Below are 23,030 nucleotides of genomic sequence, written 5' to 3' on the forward strand. Positions count from 1 at the left end.
ACTTGTTCATTTCCCCCCAGACATAAGTAATGTGTAGACAGATACATTGTTTATTTACGACCCCAGTGACAGTTAATGTGGCATATGTGCCTACAATGTTTGACAGATAAAATGAGTTATTTACAGAAGCTGAGTTTATTATGTATGAATACTGAAGCAGCTATAGTATTTGGAAACTTCTCCATTTATTTTCCCAAGAGTTGTTTCAGTGAAAGTTGTGGTGTTTTGAAGTGCTACATAAGAGGATAGCACAAATACTCAGTCCAGTCCAATCTACAATGCAGTCGTCATGTGTATGTGCTAATTTCGGAGTGGTTCTTTCAGAATTTATTTTTACAGGTCTTGATCCAAACACTACTGAAGTCAATGACAAGTTTTCTATAAGCAACAGTGGGTTTGGAATTCAGTCCTTAAAACAAAATCTTTGCATAAGAGTAAGTTCATATCTGGGTCTCACTGTTTGACATATTACGGAGTAGGTATGGATGTATGAGAGGGGGGGGAAACGGAGAACACTTTTCATCTATTAATTATAAAGGGCCAAAAATCGTTTCCATTGAAGCCAAAACTAAAAATTACGCTGACTTTGGCAGGAGCACAAATTGACCCTCCTGGAGAAAATACATTGATTTTTCCTTTTTAGTAAATAAACTCGAAAGCTTAGATACCAGATTTTGAGATAATTACTTATATCTCCTTTACTTAAAGCCAAATGTTGACGACTGATGTGCTGTGGGGATTTTTTTTTTTTTTTAATTTTTTTTTTCTTTTTCCCAACAGTCTCTTTTACACCATTTTCTATCCTTCAGTTTTGGAATGGTTCCTAACGTTCTCACAAAACACTGCATACAATGTCAGTGGCAGTGATAGCTGCTTACTGCCTTGGGTCTAAACCTGCTGCCTATGAAGCACAGTGCTTGTTGTGCAAGCATGTTATGCAAGATGCTGCAACTTTAAGAGCCCAGTGTCAAAGGTAATCCCTAAGGAGACTTGTGTAACAGCCACATGCAGAAATGCCAGTGTTGGCTTTTCATTGGTTTTTGTTTGTTTGTTTTTTCAAAAAAAAAAAAAAAAAGGAACTCTGTAATTTTCCAAATATTTTTTTCCAAGAGCAATCTCAATAGAGCTGTGTGCACATTTTGCTTGATTTTCAAATGGCTTTATACACATTCTACATGGTATATATTTTTATACACACATGCAAACTCTTGCTGTAGCTATCCAGGCCTCAAAACATTTGGAACCCTTTCAAGGAATATTTGTGATGTCTGTTGTGGGCAGACCTGAGTTATCTCAGCCTGTGTTTCAGGCTAGAAAAAAAAAGTGTAAGCCTGAGCTGAAGCTCTCAGCAGAGCTCAGACACAGAGCTGTGGTAAATGCAGCCCCATGGCTTTTTTTTCCCCCTTCCTCAGAGCAGAGAGAAAGCAACCATTCACAAAGGAAAACTCTGTTCCAAAATATCTGCTATGTTCTTTGCCCAATATGACACTCAATCCAAAGTGAGACCTTGCTACAATGATACAGGATTACAATAATCCATATGCAAAGGCCAGCCATCACCACCGTAAAAAAACATGAAAAATGGTGGAAGAACACATTTGAATACCTTCTCTTATACACATACACAAATACAGAAGCTTTGCTTCTGCACCTTATACATGTATACTATAATCACCTCAAGGTTTAAAAGCAGCTTGCTCACTCAAAGCTTCCTATCAGAAGATACCGGATTGCTTCTCAGGTACCAAACGCTCACTTAAAATGTTCTGGCTTTTCTATGACGACAGCGTACAGGCTGTGCTGCTCTCACAGCCACAGCCATTTGCAACATGCATCTGACGGGACGTAAGAGGAACCTGGAGTTGGGCAGAAGTCTCATGCACAGCTTACCTCTCCTTACAGTGGATGTATTAGTGATCTGATCTAAAAGCACATTATCTACGCCCTGCAAATGGTGCAGACAAGTCACAGGAAGAGGCTAAGACAGTTGAGAAGTCAGCCAAGAGAATATCCTCCAGGTTTTCTGTTTGTCCAGGTGGGCACTCCTGCTGCTGCCTCCTCCAGGCAGCCAGAATCCAGCATCCTGCACCTGGGTGAATACCTGCCTTGCTCTGCCCTTGCACTTTCCCCCTTCTCAGGCCCTCAGCTTTCTGTCATGTCCACTACAGCATGCACAGATGCCTTCGCTTTTCTGCTCTTCTACCTAGGGATTGCACTGTCTTCCTCCCCTCCAGCTCCTGAGGCACACAGCTCTGCTCCCTACACTGTAGGCAACAAGCCAAACTTTTCTCCTCCTTCCTTCCTCCGGCTCCCACACCGCAGATCCGCACCCTTCGGCACGGCAGGGGAAGCAGTAAGTGCTGGGAGCCATGGGACACCAGCACTGTGGGCAAAGCTGATCTCGCTTCGTTTGGAGAGGGACTAAGTGTGAAAGTAGCTGTGGGAACAAAGAGGAATTTAAGAAGTAATTGTATGATCCCACTCAGCAAGAGACAAACAAGCAATGCCAGTAAATTTAAGCATTGAACATAACAGAGCATTCAGCTGAAAACTAATTCCCTTGGGTCTCACTTTTGGAGGGAGAACCAGAAACGACAATTGTTAGGGTCTGTGATACTTGTCTGTATCCAGGGCCAAAATCAGAAACCAGATGCAGTGAAGATCTCCACGTGGCTTTATGTCACAGGAGAGAAGGCAACAAAATATACAATTCCTTTCCACTTTCGTCATGCGTGATCTATTGTGAAACCACAGCACTGTGCCAGGCAAAGCCTTTTCAGCCTCTGTATTGCAAGCGTGGATGTAGATCTAAGTGGTCATATGTCTGTCTATGTACTGCTTATCTATAATTTTACATCTGGATTTGTACATCTGCACACACACAGAGAAAACAAACCAATGATATCACTGCCAGAAAAATAATAATCTATGAAGTCCGCAAAAACTCAAGTTCACACAGTGCAGAAGTCAACTTTACTGCCAGTACTTTGAAGAGCCAGGTACCCACAGAAAGGTATGTAAGATGAGATCTGCAAGAACCCCACAAAGAAGAAATGGCGTGCTGCTGGAGAAGCCCAGACAGGCTGTAGCAGTTGGGAAAGTCAGGTAACGCACCCTCAGCGCGTTTTAGGCGTTCCCCCATGTCCTCTGCCACTGCCTCCTACTGGAGCTCATACCTTCAGCTCTGGCTGCTCTTGATCGAGTCTCCCATTTTGCAAAGACAAACTGCCACATTTTTACTTGCAGAGTTGCCTTCAGCCTGGGCTCCAAGTCCACTGGTGAAAGCAAACCTATTTCTCTTTCCATGCCCAGCTGCCCCCGTGCCACCTCTCTGCCTTGGGACAGCTATGGAACCACCCCTGCTCCGCTCCACTGCCGCAGGCTTGGCCTCTCGCTGGACTTCTCTCCCCCCCATCATTACAACAAAATACCACGGGTAATCCTCGAGAGTGCCAAGTAAATACTCTCGCCATTATACACAGGTTTGCTATCATAAGGGAGTTATGTTCAAGCAAACTTTTTATTAAGGGCATGCCACAGAGATAGCATCTTCTTTCTGCCTCTGGCTGTTGACTTTAAACCTGGAAATCCCACTCAATAAGGATTTCTGACAGCACCGAAGTCCAAGGCAGCTTGCAGTAAAGCACTATACTCTATTGAAATAGTTTAAAGCCCAGCTCACTGCAATGACATCTTTCTCACCATGCAGTGCCCCGTGTTAGCTAACGGCAAAAAGAATGAAATGCAGAGCCTTTACATAGTCAGGATCCCAAGTAAACTTGGCCTCATTAAAGGACAATCCTTACAATGGGTTATCTGTGAACAGTATTTCCTATGTATTTGACACAAATAGCCTTTTCTTCAGAATCAGAGCTGCACGTCTTCTTATTCCAGCTATTTGTTCTTGAACAAACATATTTATTGTGGCTAATGAAAGGGGAAATCCCTCTCTCTGTTCATGCCTCTGTTCCCTTCTGTCCTTCAGTGACCTGACATGTGCCTCACCCTAGAAACCAAAATGACTGGAGCAGCCAAGAACATAGAGAATTGTTCTGGGCTCCCACTCCTGAAACCACATGCAAGATTTGTTATGGAAAATCTCCCATGCTAGGCTGTAAAAATCAGCTCCCTTTTAATACGCTTAGTTATGGAAGTTGCCTCCATCACTTACAGAAGTTTTCCCTTCTCCAAGAGCTAGACTTCGGCTGTCCCTGTAGAGGTGCAGCCCATGGTGAGGAGAAGGCAGAGTATCCTCCATTCTTGCCGCCTGCTCATAAAGGTGTTTACAGTTCTTACAGGCAAGCTATAGAAGCCAGTCACCCTTTCCATAACACTATGACAGTTAATTTTATCCCAGGTCACTACCTGTCCTAGTGCCAGAGAATTAAGCTGCATTTACATTAGTAAGAAGTGCAGCACAACAGGAGTCGATCTGTGAAGAGAAAGAGTTGGTGCCAAGAAGGCAGTGAACACAGTGTGTGCGCCGTGGGGGAGAGGAGATGAGAGAAGGGGCTGCTGACTTCTCCTGAGCACCAGGGAGCATGTTACGGGCATCCCTGCAGAACTTCCTTCATTTTCCTTTCAATCTAAAGAAATTTAGTTTGGGTACCCCGAGACCACTCCCCAATGAACCAAAGAGCAGCAACTGGGGAAGATCAGATTTGTTTCCAAAGCGTGCTACTAAGATAAACTAAAATGCTAACAGAAATGCACCCTTTTTCCTTCTAGCACCCGGCTCTGGTAGCCAAGCAAAGTCAATAATAGTATGATATTCCTGATTTAGCTAAACATCTGAAATCTGGTTGCTTATCTGAAGTCTTCATTATAGCTAAAACACTGGTTCAGAAAAAGTCGGATGAGAATTATAAGTAAACAGGCCATCTCTCACAAGATCTGATACTTGGGACTAGGGATTTAAAGTATGCAGAATACTAATAAAAGCAGAAAAAACATTATTATCAAAATAAATCAAATATATATAATATATCAAAGTATATTAAAAACTGTAGCAAACAATTTTCTTGATGAAACGCAGGTGCAGTTACATCTTAATAAAATGTGTTTACAAAAACAGCATTTGCAAATTTTAATTTTTCTTCTCCTCTGAAGAGCAATAATTCTCTATATCCCTGCTACATCCTACTCTTGCTGCTAGTCCTAAATAAGTCTTATTCAGACTGATCATTTATGGCCCAATTTTCCTTCTTCTATTCAAAATCAGAAAGCCTGAGTCCTCACGTGGAATTAGCGGGATTACCTGCACAGCAATGCCAACGTGAAAGGGTAAGACAGGTCTAACCTGGCTGTATTTTACAATCACCTCTACACCCTTCAGAGAAGGGTCTGCTCCGCAGTCTGGTTTATTTTGTTTATCTGGAGTACAGCAAATTGGGTATTTTATGTTTTAAGGAACTGGCATGAACTAGTTTATAACTACATGGAGGGGACAAAGCAATAGCACTTGTAAGTACAAATTTAGTGGGATTTAAATGTATTTCTTTGTATTCACATGCAGGAGCTTTTTGAATGCAGCCCCACCTCCATTCCACTCTGTACAGTCATCTTCTATCTGGTGGTGGAAGAAATAATTTATGACAATGAAAAAATGTCAACTGTTGGCACAGACAATGCATATCCCCTCATTGGCTTTTTGTGACTCCACAGACCTTAGGAAACTTTAATGGTGAAGTTTTGCTTTCAGAAATATTGGCAAAGCCCTAAATACCCTATTTCCAAACTTGGATCTGCAAACCATTTGTGGTCCATGACACCACAATGCGTGGTCCTCACCATGAAACCATGTTAAATGGTGACCTTTGTGATCATGGTATTGTGCAGCAAATGATGTGGTTGCTAGGATAATTGCTTTGAATAAAAAACCCTCTTTTTAATATTTCCCTAGCTAAATTTGTGCCATATTTCATGTCAATGTGCAACTGCATGTGTTGGTGGGAAGGGAAGATGTTACAGTCTCTCCTTCTTCCCAATGCAAAATATACTGTGAAGTTTTACTTCACAAGGAAGCCACTTAAGAAAGCTACTCCTGGGTGTAAGGAGAGGTTCAAAATTAAGCATATTCAAGTGTCATTAGCATGTGCTAGTAGAAATTATATATTTTTGAGATGTTTTTAGTTTCTGATGACATGGAAATTAGGGTTTCTTGGCATCAAAAAGGATTAAACCCCACAGACGTAGGTTACTGACTAGGATGTGAAGCCTTCGTTCAGGGTCAACTCTAATAAAATCCAAATCCTGACTCCTGCAGGTGACCTGAGGATTTTTACAATTTTCTAAGTTTACAAAGGGTACGTGTCAGTGTTTTAACATATTTAAGAAAGAATTATCTCAATGTTTATATTTAAAATACTAGCAAATGTAAATGGGTGCCGGGATATTTGCAAACAGCAGAAGTAATTGCCAGCTTGTCTTGTGGATTTAAGTGTCGCAGCTTGCAGCTCAGTGAAACATAACCCAACGAGTTTACACATCTGGGGGATATAACAATGGGAAATTATTCTGAGAAAGTGTGCAAGGGAAAGCAGCATGTATTAACTGAAATATGTTTAGACTGGCAGTATTAATTGGCAGTATTAATGGGGATTGAGGCTTACACCTATGATCACTGACTCCACTCAGAGATCTTTGCAAATCCAAGCAAAAATAGGCTCATTAGCCTGGAAAGTGACTGAATCTGTGCTTACCTTGCCTCTTCATCCCTCTGCTCCCCAAACCTTTTCTTTATGCTCAGTGTTATTTTCCAAACGGCTACTTGAACAGCAACCATAGAAAAAGTTAAAATCAACACCTACCTTCTTCTTAAGTTCCCCGTGCTGGATGTACACAAAATCACCCCCACCTATGTGATCGTGGGAGATCAACCCCGGGATGCAACTTCAGAAAATCTCTTGGAGGTGGTTCCTACATACTCTTTTGTCATGGAAAATAATGGTCATTCCCTCCCTAGGAAGAGAAATGGGTCCTCCCTACTCTGTGGGCCCACCAAGGCCTCTACCCTCAGTTAGGAGTTAAGTATCTATAATGCTACATAGGTATCTTCGCCTCCCTTGTGTGTATTAATTTAAGAGTATGAACATACCCATTTGTCCAGGCTCATTTACACACTTAACTAAATCTATGCTATTCTGCTGCTCTCAACACAGCATGAGGGAATGGGAAACAAACTTTGCAGTGACCCAGCAGGAATAGAAAGGCAAAAGTGAATTCTTCCATTCGCAACAGGAGACCTGGTGTTGGTACTTGCTACATCATCATGATTTTCAAAGGAGAAATTTTAAAACTTCCTTTGGCCTGAGATGAAACTCTCGGCATTTTATAACTGTTTTTCTCTTGCTTTATTATATGAGGGAACGATTTAATGTTTCTTTTAAAATGGGAAATGGTATCACTCTCTCTGCCATAACGAAAGCCTGTTTTAGATTGTTTTATTACACAATTTTTAAATGCACATTGCCGTAGCATTTCATAGGATTGTATTTACGTTTACCTTTCTAAAACACACAGTATATTATGTTGCAATTAAAAGCCCACAAACTCTATCTGGTATTTCTTCACTCATTTATTCCCAAGCCAATATGTATTTTAATGTTCCAAACCATTGCTAATTAACACATGGAAATATTTTAACATGGATTTTGATTAATTCCATTTAACAGCCTAACCAGTGCTAAAACATATGTGGTGTGTCATTTCTTTCTTTTGAGGAAGGCATTGGCATTAAATCTTTCAATCTTCCTGAGCACCAAATGCTAATTTCAGGAAGATTAAATAACAGACTGCAGCTACAGTTTCCTTTCTTTACTTCCCAGAAGGTGAAATGAACATATTTATGTGGGAGGAATTTCTTTACTGCACAAGCCAAAATACAGAAATTAGATTTCCCCCCCCACCCCCCCCCAACATTGCTAATACACTTGCAATCGCCTGCCAACTAAATAACTTTAACCTATATCTGCAGTTCATGGAGAGTTGCCAAGTTCTATGTTCAACTTTCTTTCACTCTGTTTTTTTTATTAAAGTATTCCCATATGATGTTTTCACCTGCAGCTCCTAAATGCTTTTCCATACTCGAATCAGAGACAACTAGCTTACAGTGGGGTGGCTGTGGCCATAAAGCCGGAAATGTTCATAGAAGACCATCCTCTGATTTTCACACTTGGAAGGTGTGTTTTAAATATGATTCATATGGTATTGCTCTAATGGTTTAAAATCTGAGTATAATTCTGCATGTCAATGAACTAAGCATACAAAATACCCAGAGGTATGCATGCGAGTAAGCATCTCTACGCATGTGAAAATACAAGAACACAGAGCGGGAGGAGGCTGCCTTTTGGATCGTGGGTTAATTGCTTGCATATCGCATACAGCTTTTCACAAGATGAGTTTGATGAGCTTAAGAGCAGTTAAGCACTTCTGCTCTTGCGATTCCCACCAGAAAGCCAACCACACCCGAGTACTGTAGTTCCTCTTTCCTCTACGGCGAGTCCAGGTTCCCTGTCCTCACTTCCACTGCCCATCCTCTGCTTCATGGTCAGCATGTTCCTACGGAAAGCTGAAGCAAAGGTTGCCTGTATGTTCAGATCACACCCACATCTCCTTCATGTCTACCACACCTCTGTTGCATAAGTACCCTTGTCTTCTTATTCTTTCCCTAGGCCTTATTTTACTTGTTGCAACACTCTTTGTAAATCTTCATTCAGCTGGACAATATACGGTACTATCCCTACTCCTTTACCTTTTGCTAGCTGTATTTCAGTCTCAACTGCTAACATAGCATCTGAACAGTGGTTTGTGTTTAGTTTCCTATTACTACAATAGGAGTAATGCTACAATATTCTACAATATCTAATCACACTTTCTGCACCATTCAGCTGCACAGATTCCTGGCATTTGCAAGAGAGCATTCCAGTTGTTTCTTACTGATCTACACCTACCAGATAAAGGAAAGTCTGATTTTCTACTTGACTACCCTTTTCATCAGCATTAGAACTTTCTTCTCTGAGTCTACATTTACACCCACTAATTTTCTTGTATTTTCTTTATGCCTCTTTTTCTACATTTAACAGGTGTGTGTTGGATGTAATGTTTTCATCATATGCACTAAATGAGTGGCCCTGGGAGAAAGTAAATTGTAGCTACTAGCAAGAGTCCCTGCTCTTACTCAAGAAGCAGACACTGCCCTGAGAAGCCACAGGTTCAGTCCCAGCGATGGTTCACGACAGCTGTCATTGACCATGCAAAAATGTATGCATACCGTCTTTCCTGTACTTTAAAAAAGATATGACTTCTGTGTTCTCAGACTGTTTAAAACCTTGATTCCTGTGCTCTCTACAAAGAAAAGTATGGAAGAATTTGTGGAAAAAATATCCGAAAGTTACGACAGGAAAGAGCAATGAATAGGTAGGTAGGTTCTTTCAAACCAGCTGTGGGTTACTTTAAAGGTTTGCGTCAGATAAAATAATATTTAACATAGCCGATGGTAAAGTTTACAAATGGCCATTCATTCTAGCACAGAAGGCCAAATGCTGATACTCAAATACCTGCCAATACTGCTCTCAGTAAGAAGCATTCATGCTGTTCAGTCGAGGGCTGATCACAGCCCAGAGTGAAAACACACAACATAAAAAATTCAAATACCTGAAAATGGCATTTTCTCATCTTTTCTTACATGCGCATTTTTTGTTTTACAGTTCACGGAGAATACATTTATTAAAGCAGGCCATGTTCCAGAAAAGTATTAACAAATGGTGCAAAGGCTCCAACTTGGTTACACGTGCTGGACTGGTCCTAGAAGAAGCCCTTGTTAGCTGACAACTAAGCAGACTATAAAAATCCAAGAGCATCCTTCCTTATGCATTTGCACGCCAGATCGATGGAAACAAGACGCTGAAAAATTAGCTCTACCAACTCCTGGTCACTATTCAGAAAGTACACTACCAGTCAATGTGAAGATATCACAACACTTAATGCTGGTTTTATACCGTTTGTGATGTTTTCCTTAAATTAATGGGAAGAACCAGAAAAGATGCGGTTTTAGTTATGGAAAAGCAGCCATCATAATGCTGTTCCATCAGATATCTGAGTAATATTCCTCTAAGGGTGAAGAGTAAATATTATAACACCCTTTCCTAGTCAGATGCACCAAAGCACCGAGGATCACTCATCAAAATGAGAAACAGGATTGATAAAGATTTCTGCCTTCTGTTTGATTAAAAAAACCTCTACAAATTAAACTGGCTACTGCTCTCCCCAAAGCCTTTGAGGTCATTTTACTTTGTGACATTTCATATGACACCATTTGAATAACGGTATTTCTTACACGTAACTTGGGCCAATAACAAGCCACTTATAAGCAGTTACTTTGGCACCAGGAATTTAAAAAAGTTTTTAAAAAAAAAAAAAATCACTTTTCAAGACACCATGAGACTGACTCTTCACAAATAGAGATACTCTAATTTCACTGCGATTTTTTTCTACCTCCCAGCAAGAAAAGACTAAGAGTAGCTTAAAAAAACAAAAACCCACTAACAAATGCACAATGGGAAAGAAGCTGTCTAACCCTTCCTTCCCCAAACCAAATATACATGGTCAGTTCTTTTAACCACACCTATTCAACTGACTTAAAGTGCCCTGTTCTGCAGCCTGATGTGAAATGCAAAGTTCCCACTGGTCACAGTGGTTCAGAATCAAGCCCTAAATATGTTTGTTTATGTCTGATTTAAAATAAGCAAGCTGTCCTCTTGCTATCCCTGCAAAATAGCTTCACTAGCAATTGTCCAAGCAATCGGACAGTAGCCTTAGAAAGGCCACAATAAGAGGTCTTCAGTCGAGTGGTGTCATATGGTCTTCATTTAGAAGTATCACAAGAACATTACTTCTCACAGTATTTACAAATCAAAAACATATGGCTGTAACCTGTAATACTGCAAGAAATACTGCTCTTTGGGTTTGTTTTTGGCCTCAGACTTTTGAAATATGAACCAAGCAAAGGGATTTCAGCTTAATGCATGATTCAGTCCATTCTTCTTCAGAGCTCAAAGTCTGGGGGACTGCTAAAGCTTGCATCTGAAAAAAGTGATTTGCCCACAACTATGGTAATGTACTATAGTTGGCAACTAGAGTAGCATGTATATCAAAAGGGTGTGGGGGTGGTTAATTAAAGACATCTACTTTCCATTTAATTAAAAAAAAAAAAAGATATTAAACTAGCTTTGGTTCCCATAAAGAGTTTTATAAGTCATATATAAGACTCTTGCATTTACTATTTAGGTTCAATCAATATGGTTATCTACCTGTCAATTTTTCTTGCTCTTTACTGCAGAAAGAGAGCAGCCTTTTTTATAGCTAGCTCAGAAAGCACTAAGCTAATCAATACATGCTGCGATAACAGAATGATTTGAAACACGTAACAGAAGCTTATCACTTTGCAGTATACTGAACACGTCAAAATATTTTCCTAGAAGTAAAGTGAAAATAGAAGTTCTCCATTTTTTATTACTTAAGTGGGTGGTGACATAGATGTTGTAGGCCTTTTGGATTTGTTCCTAGCTTTGTATTTTGGGGAAAATTTGGTATACAAGCATTTGCTACTTTGTAGGAACGTGAGGCCAAGCTTGCAGTGAGATTTAAAAACTCTGCCTTGAGAACCAAACATTATCTCAATTGCCCTTGATTTCCCGTCCCTAAACATTTATTGGAAATCTATGCATTGTTCTGGAGAACTGCGCACAAGATTTTCCAGGAACGCATCTTCTGATGTTCCCACAGACCTTAAAACCCTTTGCTTTACTCGGTACTCTCAGTAATTTGTGTTCGAGACCAATCTGAAAAGTACAGGCTTTCTTTCAGCTGTCTCCTGCTGAGTTAGTCAATTTGAAATAATTTGTAAGCATCTGATTCCTAGAGGCTTAAATATACATACATGTATCAAGATTCTGGATTTTAATGCAGCAGAAAGAGGATCAGCTGTTATTGTGGTCTCTAACCTCTACTTTTTTGAAGAAATGCATAGGATTTAACTATGCAGTTCTCTTTGAGGGGTAAGTAACAATCATCTGCCATCATACAATTTCAGTAGATGGAATTCTACACAATACAAGCTCTTTGTGATGTCCCAGGCTTGTCACGATTTACCAAATGCTAAATGCAAGCTCAGAATTAATATACATGTGTGTATTTAAGTATGTATGTAAATACAGACTAAAGAGATTATAAGAGTTAATAAGAGAGGAACAGGAAATAATGTTTACAGCTTGAGGCTTTCTATCAATCTTTCTATCAGTTTTAGCTCCAGGGCCTTTGTTATCCATTCTGTGTCATGGTACCTGGTGCATTTCCGCATGTCCCCCTGAAGTCACACGACGGCCTTATGGCCTCCCAGTTCTGAAAGGTCTGCTTCACAATTTCTGAATCTCAGAGGCTGGCAAACCTGGGTGCTAGTGGTTACACTGGGTTTTGCTCAAGGCACCAAACGGTAAAATTCTTTACCTTCACCCTTAGAAAACAGTGCTGGTAAGTAAAATAAAGGAAAAAGGTAAAAGAAATCAAAAGGATCACAAAATCATAAAGAAATCCTTGCAGGACATAACTAAAAGTCTACAGAGGCTCTGCTGTTCCTGTTTCTCTACCAGAAATGGCCACGCATGGTGCAGACAGGTCTGAACTAGCTCTGCGTGGGTGAGCCAAGGTCTGGAAATCTCACAACAGCATCCACTCAAGAGGCAAGGACTAGTCCATGGGTACGTAAGTGCTGCTAACACTGCACGCTGATCCAGTCTGGTAAGTCTGTGTGAACTGGCCATGAATCTCTACACGCTCAGAAATCACTAAACCACAATCCATTGCACGGTGGAGACACGCCAGCAGCAAGGCATCGACAATGTTGTCCACTCCAGAGGAGCTGAAAGATGGACGGGCATCTCTGAGGGCAGAACTGGGCCCAGCGAACGAGCAAAGATTCTTAGAGCAACACCTCAAGTGACGCAAATTATGTTATAAAATTGACCACTTCCTTACACATGGCAGAATGCTTCCAGGGCACTCAACATCCTATTCCATTAAGCCATGATAAATGAGACCATATTTCCACATCAGTCTGAACTCATCTTTTAAATCTGCTTGTTCAAATATTTGGTTACTTATTCCCCTCCCCCTCCTTAAGATAGCAAAAACTGTCTTTTTCTTTTCCAACTTTGCATGTGTTAACAGATGCTATTATTGCAGGACCATCACCTAGGAATTTTATTTCCTCAAAGAATTCCTCATCTTAAGAGCATGCAAAATTTTGAGAGAAATCACTGAAAAATGTTTAGTGTGCCATCTCTGTGTGCACCTAGCAACTTGAAAAAATGGACTCAAAGATACAGGAAAGCCACAGAGCAAATTATGGAGAAACGCCCCCAAAAAGTAACTCTCCTACTGCTAGTTTGAAGAAGATCACCACCACCACCACCACCCAGAACAGTGTTAGGATGGAAACCCGTGGAGCAGGAGCAAAATTGTTTCAAGCAGATCACTATGGCTCGAGGTGGCTAGGGAAGGTTCATAAATTGATAAGCACCACTGAAGGATCATAAGCCTCCACATCAATTGTATAAAGATTACAACAGAGCCACTCGCTGCAGTCATTCTGAAAAGGTTATGGGTTTCACAGGTGTGCACTGTCAGTTCTGATTAAGCTTAAACTAAACCAGTTATCTATAACGTTGGATTGGAAGGAGTTTTATTGCTGAACGCAGGGTAAATCAAATTCAGGATACGCATCTGTGGAAAAACACAGAGGGTCAAAGTTCACAGTCCTGACACAGGCAAAAAAAAATCCAACCCTCCAAACTCAGGAGGAGATTTGCCTGTAAAAGATCCATCAGTCTGGCTATTGTCATATGCTCTGTATTGGAAAGGAAAGTTATTCATCACCTTAACACAGCTTTGGGTTTCCTTTCCCTCTTCAAATTATTGTTCGGTCTTATAATGCAGACTGGTTTAAGATTATTATCTGCATTCATTTCTAAATTGCCTAGAATTTACCATTTATCTGATCATAAATGAAATTAATTATCCACCTATACTTTTCACTACACAGGATATAAACTAAAGCAGCTATAGCAACAAATTCACAATGTAATTTTTCATCTGGGTGACTAGGAATCTTTCCAAAAAGAACAGTTCACGTTAGAGGTTCTTAGAGCTACACAAAAAGACTGTGGGTAAAATCCTGCACCCAAAAAACATTGCTAACAACTCAATTGATTTCAGTAGTGCCAGGATTTCACTCAAAAATTAAAGAAAACAAATGCATTCTTAATAGTTGACACAGGTGGCAAAAGGCACATTCTATTTCCAAAAATACTTTGTATTAATGCTGCACTTTAAAGTGCCTCTATTGACTCACAGTGTTAATAGATGGCAAAAGTGAAAAAAATGTATTTGCTTTTGCAACATCATTATTTCCTTTGCATGCAATTATTTACTTGCCAAACAATGCTAGCAACAAATCGCAACAGACTATGAAGCCATCTACCATCAGCAGATTTTTAACCTAAGGTAAAAATAAACAGAAACATCTGTAAAGTAATCTTGTACAAAGCTACGTTTATTAACAAATACATTTTCTAATAAAACACCATCTGCAAGCAACCCTCAGCTTCCACTTGATATAAATAGGCCTTTTACTGTTTTCAGATGCAGTTCCCAGAAAATTATTCCAAGCTCTACTGCAAAACACATCAGTCTTTGTTGCTGCCTGGAATGTTAATAAATAACATCAAGATTTTAAATAGTCAAACAAATTATTGGCTTGAAACAATTATTCCAATAGAAAAAGCTGACCTTTTCCAATAAAGTGGCTTAAGAATGCATCGCTTCTCATTCCTAGTATAAAATATTACCAAGCAGGGAAATATTTTGGGGAAAGCAGAAAGCTATGAAAAACCCATATTGCAATTCTGCTCATATGTACACTATAAACCTACCTTGCAAAGGTTACTGCTTTAGAGAAACTCAAAATAAGAGAAAAAGTATACATGGTATAAATAGTTCAGTTGGTATCCTTATTATACATCTGTGCTTGGAATGGACAAGAATATGTACCAACTAAAATGTTCCTCACAGGACTACTGTACTGACCGGCAATACAAAATTCAACAGCTTAAACTGTTGGTAGCAGAGATTGGGACTGAATCCCAATATTACGAGCTCTTCAAAATGCGTAAAAGCTTTAATGGGACACATTTTCATAAGCATTACTCAGAACTTATGCGACATTAATTCCATTAAAAGCAACGGGAATTTAGCAAACTCTGCAAATAAACTCCTTACTGGTAGAACTATTTAGTGCCACTGAAATTTGAACGCTCCCATTTTTCCTTAGAGTTTAAAACAGCAATCTTTCTATCAAACTAGCTCCTAACTGAAAATGCAGGAAGAGTGGAAACTGCAGATGCATTGAGATATTAGAGTTCTCTGTCCAGAATTCTAGCTGGTATAAATGTATTACATCCAACAGAGATCTAACCTTTTAATATTAATTGGAGACAACCAATGTTAGTATTCCAAACTGTGCTTTTAAAACTTCACTAAATATTGCTACTGGGACTATCACAACAACTTTGCCAAAAGTAGTCATGCACATTCTAGAAAAAAGGAATGTTTTAGACCATAATTCCAGGAAATGGAACTGCACATTTCCAGAGGAAAATACTCAGTGCATGAAATACTCAAGGGGTATGAGAGAGAAGATATTTTAAACTACTTACTTCAGTAACAGGAGGAATGTTGAGCTTTGGTACTTTGTTCTTCGAACTAGGTGTGTTCACTTTTCCTTCCAGCAGCGTTCCAAAGGACTGGTTTCCATATCCACTCTCAATTTCTAGTGGAGGTTTCAGTTCAGGTGAGTCATTGGGTACCTGGTCCTGACCGTCCATAGGCCTGACGTATGCTGTAGGCTTTTGCTGGACCATGCTGTTTTTACAGTGAAGTCCTGGTGGGAAATTCTGGGTCGAAAGACCATTGTTCGCAGATAACAAAGATGTGGAAGGAAGTGGAGATCCAGGACCATGACCTACAAACTCAAGCTCTGTGGGTGACTTCGAATGACTGTTTTCTTTGTAAGTATGTTCTCCAGCTGCTGACTTTGAATGAGTATGCCTCCTTGAATGTGAAGATGCTGCCATAGAATTTGCTTCCTCAGTTCCTCCACTTTTATGCTGCTCACTCTGACAGTTATAGAGGTCTTCATACCTGCCCTGCGGCTGGTCATGAGAAGAGCTATGCTTTGTCCGACTCTGCTGACTGCTGGATTGGCTTGGCTGGGCCCCATTAGAGTTGTGACCACTACGTGACCAGTCTGTCCTCGACTTCCTGCTACTCTGGTGACTGTGTAGCAAAGTAGAATTAGATGACAATGAAGAAGGCGGAGGCATTGATGTCGATGAGTGGCCACTGATCTGATGAGATGGGATCATCCTGTTTCTTGGTTCTGGGAAAAAGTTCTGTTCATTTTTGTCAATGGGTGTCTGTGGGACAGAATTCTTTGGGATTCCTACAAGGTGGCTCTGGTTGGAATGGTTGGTTAATAGGTCTTTCATCTCATCATAATTTCCCAATGTGTTCTGGACACGGTTTGCAAGGGCATCACCTTTATTTGTCTAAAATATTAAAAAAAATTAAATAAAGGAAGAGAGTGAGTAAATTCCTAATTATGAAGTTACTGCTCAGAATAGTTGTCTTAGAAGATGGCAAATGTTGGCTGTTTAATGGTGTCATGCTGACATTTAATTTCATTTCAATTACATTTTGCATATGTTATGTAAGAAAAACCTATCAATAACTGTGTTCAAAGACTCTCTTGAAACAGGCTTGCATGAGTAACACTTGTACACTGCTTCCCATTTTCTTAAATATGCTCTCAGAGAAGTGTTTAAATTGCATCAGTTATGGATGTTAGGAGCAAAACAGGCTAGTTTTTATGTCAGAGATGTTGGGCTTGTACATTTCATATTGTGCAAAACATGAACGTGCAATTACTGGCTACTGAGCATTTGAATTGCAATCACACAGTTTATTTAAGTATGTTATTGCTCTATCAGCCCCTTGACCCATAGTTCTGCCATAAATAGAAGCTGGGTAGCCTGTAATAAACATACAGTGCCAAACTCTTCACTCCAGTGTAACTCCAATTACTTTTCTATAGGGGTTCAGTTTGACCTGAGGTATCTAGCGTCTGAATCCTGAAAAGAAAAAGCTTCTACCCACTCAAATGCTACAGTAGCTTCAAATAAAAGATCATTCAAAAATATTTTCTTGTAGAACACAGGTAGACATGATTGCCACATTCTGAAGTACTAGGATTCTTCCGTTGTCTGTGGGCTGGTTGTATTTGTGAATCATGCTTTTCTTTGAATTCCAGTAATTATTAAATAAATACTGACTCATCTGTGTTTCACTGCTATTATACTTTTTCTTTTGAAGCATGAAGTGGGGTTTTTTTGGTTCTTTTTCCTTTTCCCTTTCACTTGTAAAAAGCTGGACAAATAAGCTGGAAGCTATAATTAATATGCAGCTAATTTCCTCTCCCTGTTCTAACTCACCCCACAGAGACCCAAAGTACCAGCCTTCTTACTGACCTTTATGTTCCATTGAAACGACCAGCAGAGAACTGAAACATCTTATTCCCCATGCTTATTACTTTACAAGACTCAAAGGATAAAAACAAAGCAAAACTATAGTTTCTGCTCAAGCAGATGGTTAACTTCTACAATCTGGAATTAAGTGACGAAGTTGCAGTGTATGTAAGATACTTCAGGATACAGACAGCTATACTTTTACTTATGTCTGGGTTTTTTTTTTCACTCGATACAGCAAGTAGTGCCACAGTCCAAAGACACCTTAACAACAGGCCACAAAGATGGGGAAAGGCAGCACTATGAGCTCATGCTTGGCTAGAGAGTGTCGCACTTCATTCCTTGATGAGGGATCCCACCATGCCACTGATCCCATCTTCCTCAAGTATTAAGCAGAAGTTTGAGTGATGAAAAAAATCCATGCATGGATTTCTTCTGAAATATCTGCTTATATTACCCACTGCTGAACTAGCCAGGAGATGAGAAGAATATTGCAGAAAGATTTTTTTTTTTTCTTAGTACTGCACATGCCATAAAAAATGTTGAAAAAGAAGATAATAAATGCAAATTTCCTTTTGCTCATTCTCAGGGATTGTAACATATATTACCACTGCACTGAGGCAGTGATTTAAAAATTAACTGTTCAATGTTGTTCTCATCTATATACATTTTGCCAGTGCTCCTAACTGACACAGTTAATAATCCCAGTTGTGGAGAACCACGAATCACTTTTATTCACTAACTAAGTCCCTAGGTTGGTCATTTTAGTGGAAAAATTATATTCTAGCTAAGCCAAGAATAAGCTCTTTGTATATGAGCAGTCTCCTTCAACTGAGTTGCACAATGAGCTGTTTGGGCAGCAGCCAAAACCAGGCTCTCTCTGTTCAACCCCCAAATTTAAAACAAGGAGATTCCATTGTGCTTAAGGTCCCAGCAGGAATTATGATGCAAAGTCTAAACACTTACATACTTGTTCTGTTTCCTTCTTCCCCAAACACTTTAACTCCTTATGGGATAGCACAAGGGAAACAACCAAGTATCAAAAAAAAAGCCTGACCACCAACCTTCACCTCTGGTTCAGCTACACTTCCAGGGTGCATTTAGCTTACTTTCCAGAAAGCAAAAGTTTAAAAACAAACAAACAAACAAAAAAGTACTGACAACATATCACCACTGTAACACTTCAACATCACAGCACATTAAACAGCTCTTGGCTAGATCCTCACAGACAGAATCAATATTTTAATTTGAATGTAGAGCTTTTCAATCATTTCTATGTTGGAGGTATCTGATTCTCTCAACTTATTTTCTTTTACATGTCACATGACAATAAATATAGTTTTGCTTGATACCAACTCTGTTTTATGCAGAATGTTCACATCCTGGGGACTAAAAGACACTATATAACTGTTAGGTATTATTATTTGTAGTCATTTACCGGGAGCATTAATAAAAAATATATTTCCTGAAAAGCGCGGAGATTAAATTAATTTAAACGTAAACATCCTTAGCGTCTTTTCCAACCTAAACGATTCTATGATTCCACATTTTAAGTGCACTAAAGCTCATATCCAATAGTTATGGAAGTCAATGGAAGGATTATTACTGTCTTCAATGGCCTTTGGACCAGACTGCAAAGCAAAACCACATAGTGAATGTGAGTGGTAATTTGGCTTATGCCTAAATAAACTAGAGCACACACAACTAAGACCAGACTTGTGCATCACAACCTGAACGAGCTCAGGTGTGTAGCGCAGTGTACTACCTGCATTTAAGACCTAAAGCATAACATTAATGTATTTCCTCAACAAATTCAGGGCTCTTGTGAGAAGCAGGGTACTCTTGAGAAGCCTGGATACCAGCAAGACAAACACAAAATCCAGACATAATTTCTGGTTGCTTTTTGCTACTTCCAGACCAGGGACAATTTCTACCTTCATATTCTGGATAACTGGCTGCTTTCTAAAAGGAAACCTCTCTGTACATCTTATTTTGTGAACAGAATGTTGAATCACAATTTTGCCGCTATCAAGGAAATGCAGCATTTTCTGAGTATTCCAACGTATAAATTACACGTCTGGTTTGTAAGCTATTGCTAGTAGCGTTCCCCCTCATTCTAGGTTCTTGTTCATTTAGGAAATGTACACCTTCCTACATTTGTTTCTATTGCTTTCAAAAAAGATCTCTAATACAATCCTGTTGGAAGACTAATTTGCTAGCTAGCTATTGCATTATAGTTTTACAAAGAAAAGAACTAATACACTCAAACTTACAGGCCCAATTTACAAGGGTTTGTGAAAATTTGTATGAAACTTGAGGTTTCATAATTCATTCACTTTCTCATGCCTCCTATTTTAAATAACCTCCATGGATTAGAAGCCGAGATCTTTTTTGTGCTAAGCTTGAAGAGCGTGGAGGGGCTTTACCTGAAAAAGATAAATGATTTGACATTCACCAAAAGCTCCCCAATGGAAATGCTGCCCATTGGGTTCTCTTTCTCAAGATGAACTCTGAGGCAATTCCTTTGAAAACTAATAAAAATACTCCTACTGTTTTCTCCAAAATACTCATCTCTGAAACTCTTTACTAATTCAAAACATTAAATATCAACAATTCAGTACTAAAATTGCAGCTTCTCTCAGGAAAACTCTGACATTGCTTTTTCAAATACCTGTTGTCATAACACTGCAGGCTCTTCTCTGATCACTTTTGCAAAATAAAGCACTAGCTGGTTGCACCAGATTTGGAAGGCAAGACCTGCAACCTACATTTTCAGTAACTTGCATTAAAGGGCAACACAGCCCTTGCTGCCCAGTCTTCCCAAAATAATGCTGGATGTCATCACATCATCAAAAGTATTTTTTCCCCACATGAGACAAAGAACACTTTTATCTTTTAAGAAGCATGTACAAATGTATTTTATACACCCAGAGAAATAAATCTCTTTTCATGTATGTGTACACATACACATACTACAAAGAACCAATGCAGAAACATGCGCTTGTCCAAAACTATAGTGATCACCTACATTTTATTTCACAGAGGGATAGAAAGAAAGATGCTCTAACAGCTAGAGCAAAGAGATGTTAGATGGAGGCAGATACTCCAGTCTTGTTTAATATCTTTATCAACGATCTGGATGAAGGGATTGAGCGCACCATCAGTAAGTTTGCAGATGACACCAAACTGGGTGGGAGTGTCAATCTGCTCGAGGGTAGGAAGGCCCTGCCCAGGGATCTGGACAGGCTGGATTGATGAGCTGAGGTCAATTGTATGAGGTTCAACAAGGCCAAATGCCAGGTCCTGCACTTGGGTCACAATAACCGCATGCAACGCTACAGGCTTGGGGAAGAGTGGCTGGAAAGCTGCCTGGTGGAAAAGGACCTCAGGGTTTTGGTTGACAGCCAGGTGAACATGAACCAGCAGTGTGCCCAGGTGGCCAAGAAGGCCAACAGCATCCTGGCTTGTATCAGGAATAGTGTGGCTCTCTACATCTATCTACATCTATCGCTCTCTACAACTACCTGAAAGGAGGTTGTAGTGAGGTGGGTGTTGGTCTCTTCTCCCAAGTAACAAGTGATAGGACGAGAGGAAATGGCCTCAAGCTGCATCAGGGGAGGTTTAGATTGGATATTAGGAAAAATTTCTTTACTGAAAGAGTAGTCAAGCATTGGAACAGGCTGGCCAGAAAGGCGGTGGAGTCACCACCCCTGGAAGTGTTCAAGAAACGGGTAGATGTGGCACTTTGGGACATGGTTTAGTGGGCATGATGGTGGTATTGGGTTGATGATTGGAATGATGATCTTAGAGATCCTTTCCAACCTTAATGATGCCTAGTTTTTACTGTCATTAAAAAATAATCCACCCACCAAGCCAGAAAACACGAAATTATTACTCTACCCTTAATTGGTTTAGTGTGGACTTGGTAGTGTAGGTTAATGGTTGGACTGGATGATCTTAAAGGTCTTTTCCAACCTAAACGATTCTATGATTCTACATGATACACAACGGCAGTAAGCTCCATAAGAAAATTTAGCCTCCTTTCTTTCACCAACTTTAGAGCGGTTTTAAAACTGCCAGTTGTTCAGTCTTTAAAACATCTAAACAGCAGTGGTGGTGGTATTCCCTACCCCAACACTCCCTTCCCTGGGTTACTGTTGAAGCAAATGAGGAAGGAATGATAAGCGAGTAAGGGCACCAGGTGTGGGAATAAAAGAAAGGAAGAGACGTTTTCCATTTCCTGAGACCTGATATTCCCAAACTTCCCTTTGTCACTGTAGTCTCCACCTTACCTCCCACCCCTAGATCTTTCAGAAACATACCAACCATCCCTTGAGCTGATGTTCATTAGTAGAGCTAGCCCAGCTGAGGACACGGACCTTGGCCCATCACAAGCCACAACAGTTGACTTTGCCGGGCAGGGTTTTATCTCATTCTGTTCCCACTGAGAGCAACCAGAAGAGACAAGATGGGTGCAGCTTGTTGTGTGCACCAGGTCTTGAGTCTCATCCACACAGAAACATCTGTTCATCTCAAAATGGAAAAGGAATTCAAACTGAACGTGCAGCACATTTGTTCTCACCTCATGGCCTTTTCATTTTATTTTAGAATAAACATGAACAAAACCCTGAATTTAGTTTTGCACTTGCTTAAGAATACAAGTCATTACACAGCCACTAAGAGTTGGATCCAGCTTTCATTAGTTCCTAGGAAACTGTACTGTGGCTGGTTCTTAGCAATGCTGAACTTACAAAGGAAATACCAGTCTATCACTTTGTCCTTTTTTTTCCCCCTATAGCGTAAAATGTAAGCAAGACCCAGCTTTCCTATTCAGTCTTAGTTCTCTTCGTTTTGCAAATTTAAGACAGATGTAACTATTTTTGCATGCCATTTCCTCTTATCTTTTGCAATTTATAATTACAATGCTTTTTTTGGATAGTAATACATTAGGTTTTGCTCAGTCCCACAGATCTCACAAACTTCTCTGCCAAGCAGGTGAAAAGCAATTAAAACCAAAAATCCTGCTCAGGAAAATCACCAGGATAATTTTTTGCTTTTTAGTTGTTCAGTTTTTGACAAAACACATGCTCTGTGTATACTTGGTGCAAATACATGCACACTAAACAGATGTAAAATCAGGTATTGTCATACAATAGATATTGGGGGGGCATGCTTTTAGTTCCTGACACAAAATTTTGCAGTGATTTGCATATTGGTCTACCTACTGAAATCCAAATGACTGCTTACATGAACAAAAATGTCTGCATGACCTGCAGGAAGTCTCAACAAAATCAGTTCATAGTAAGTTATTATTGCCATAAAAAAAGGTGCTAAAATGCGGTCCAATGCAGAAATAGGCCGTTGATTAGGTTCTTAAAAACAAAACACAAAGAC

At 39.8% G+C, this 23,030-nt stretch overlaps 1 protein-coding gene across 1 annotated transcript in view; it reads right to left on the minus strand.

The window, feature by feature from the left end:
- Positions 1 to 23,030, minus strand: part of AFF2 (ALF transcription elongation factor 2) — a 254,917-nt gene that overhangs the window by 229,696 nt on the left and 2,191 nt on the right. Inside the window, exon 3 of the mRNA XM_075720780.1 lies at positions 15,771 to 16,661. Within this exon, the coding sequence (XP_075576895.1) occupies positions 15,771 to 16,661 (891 nt within the window). The remainder of the gene's footprint in view (positions 1 to 15,770; positions 16,662 to 23,030) is intronic.

This window comes from Pelecanus crispus, chromosome 13 (genome assembly GCF_030463565.1).
Source record: "Pelecanus crispus isolate bPelCri1 chromosome 13, bPelCri1.pri, whole genome shotgun sequence".
Lineage (NCBI taxonomy): Eukaryota > Metazoa > Chordata > Aves > Pelecaniformes > Pelecanidae > Pelecanus > Pelecanus crispus.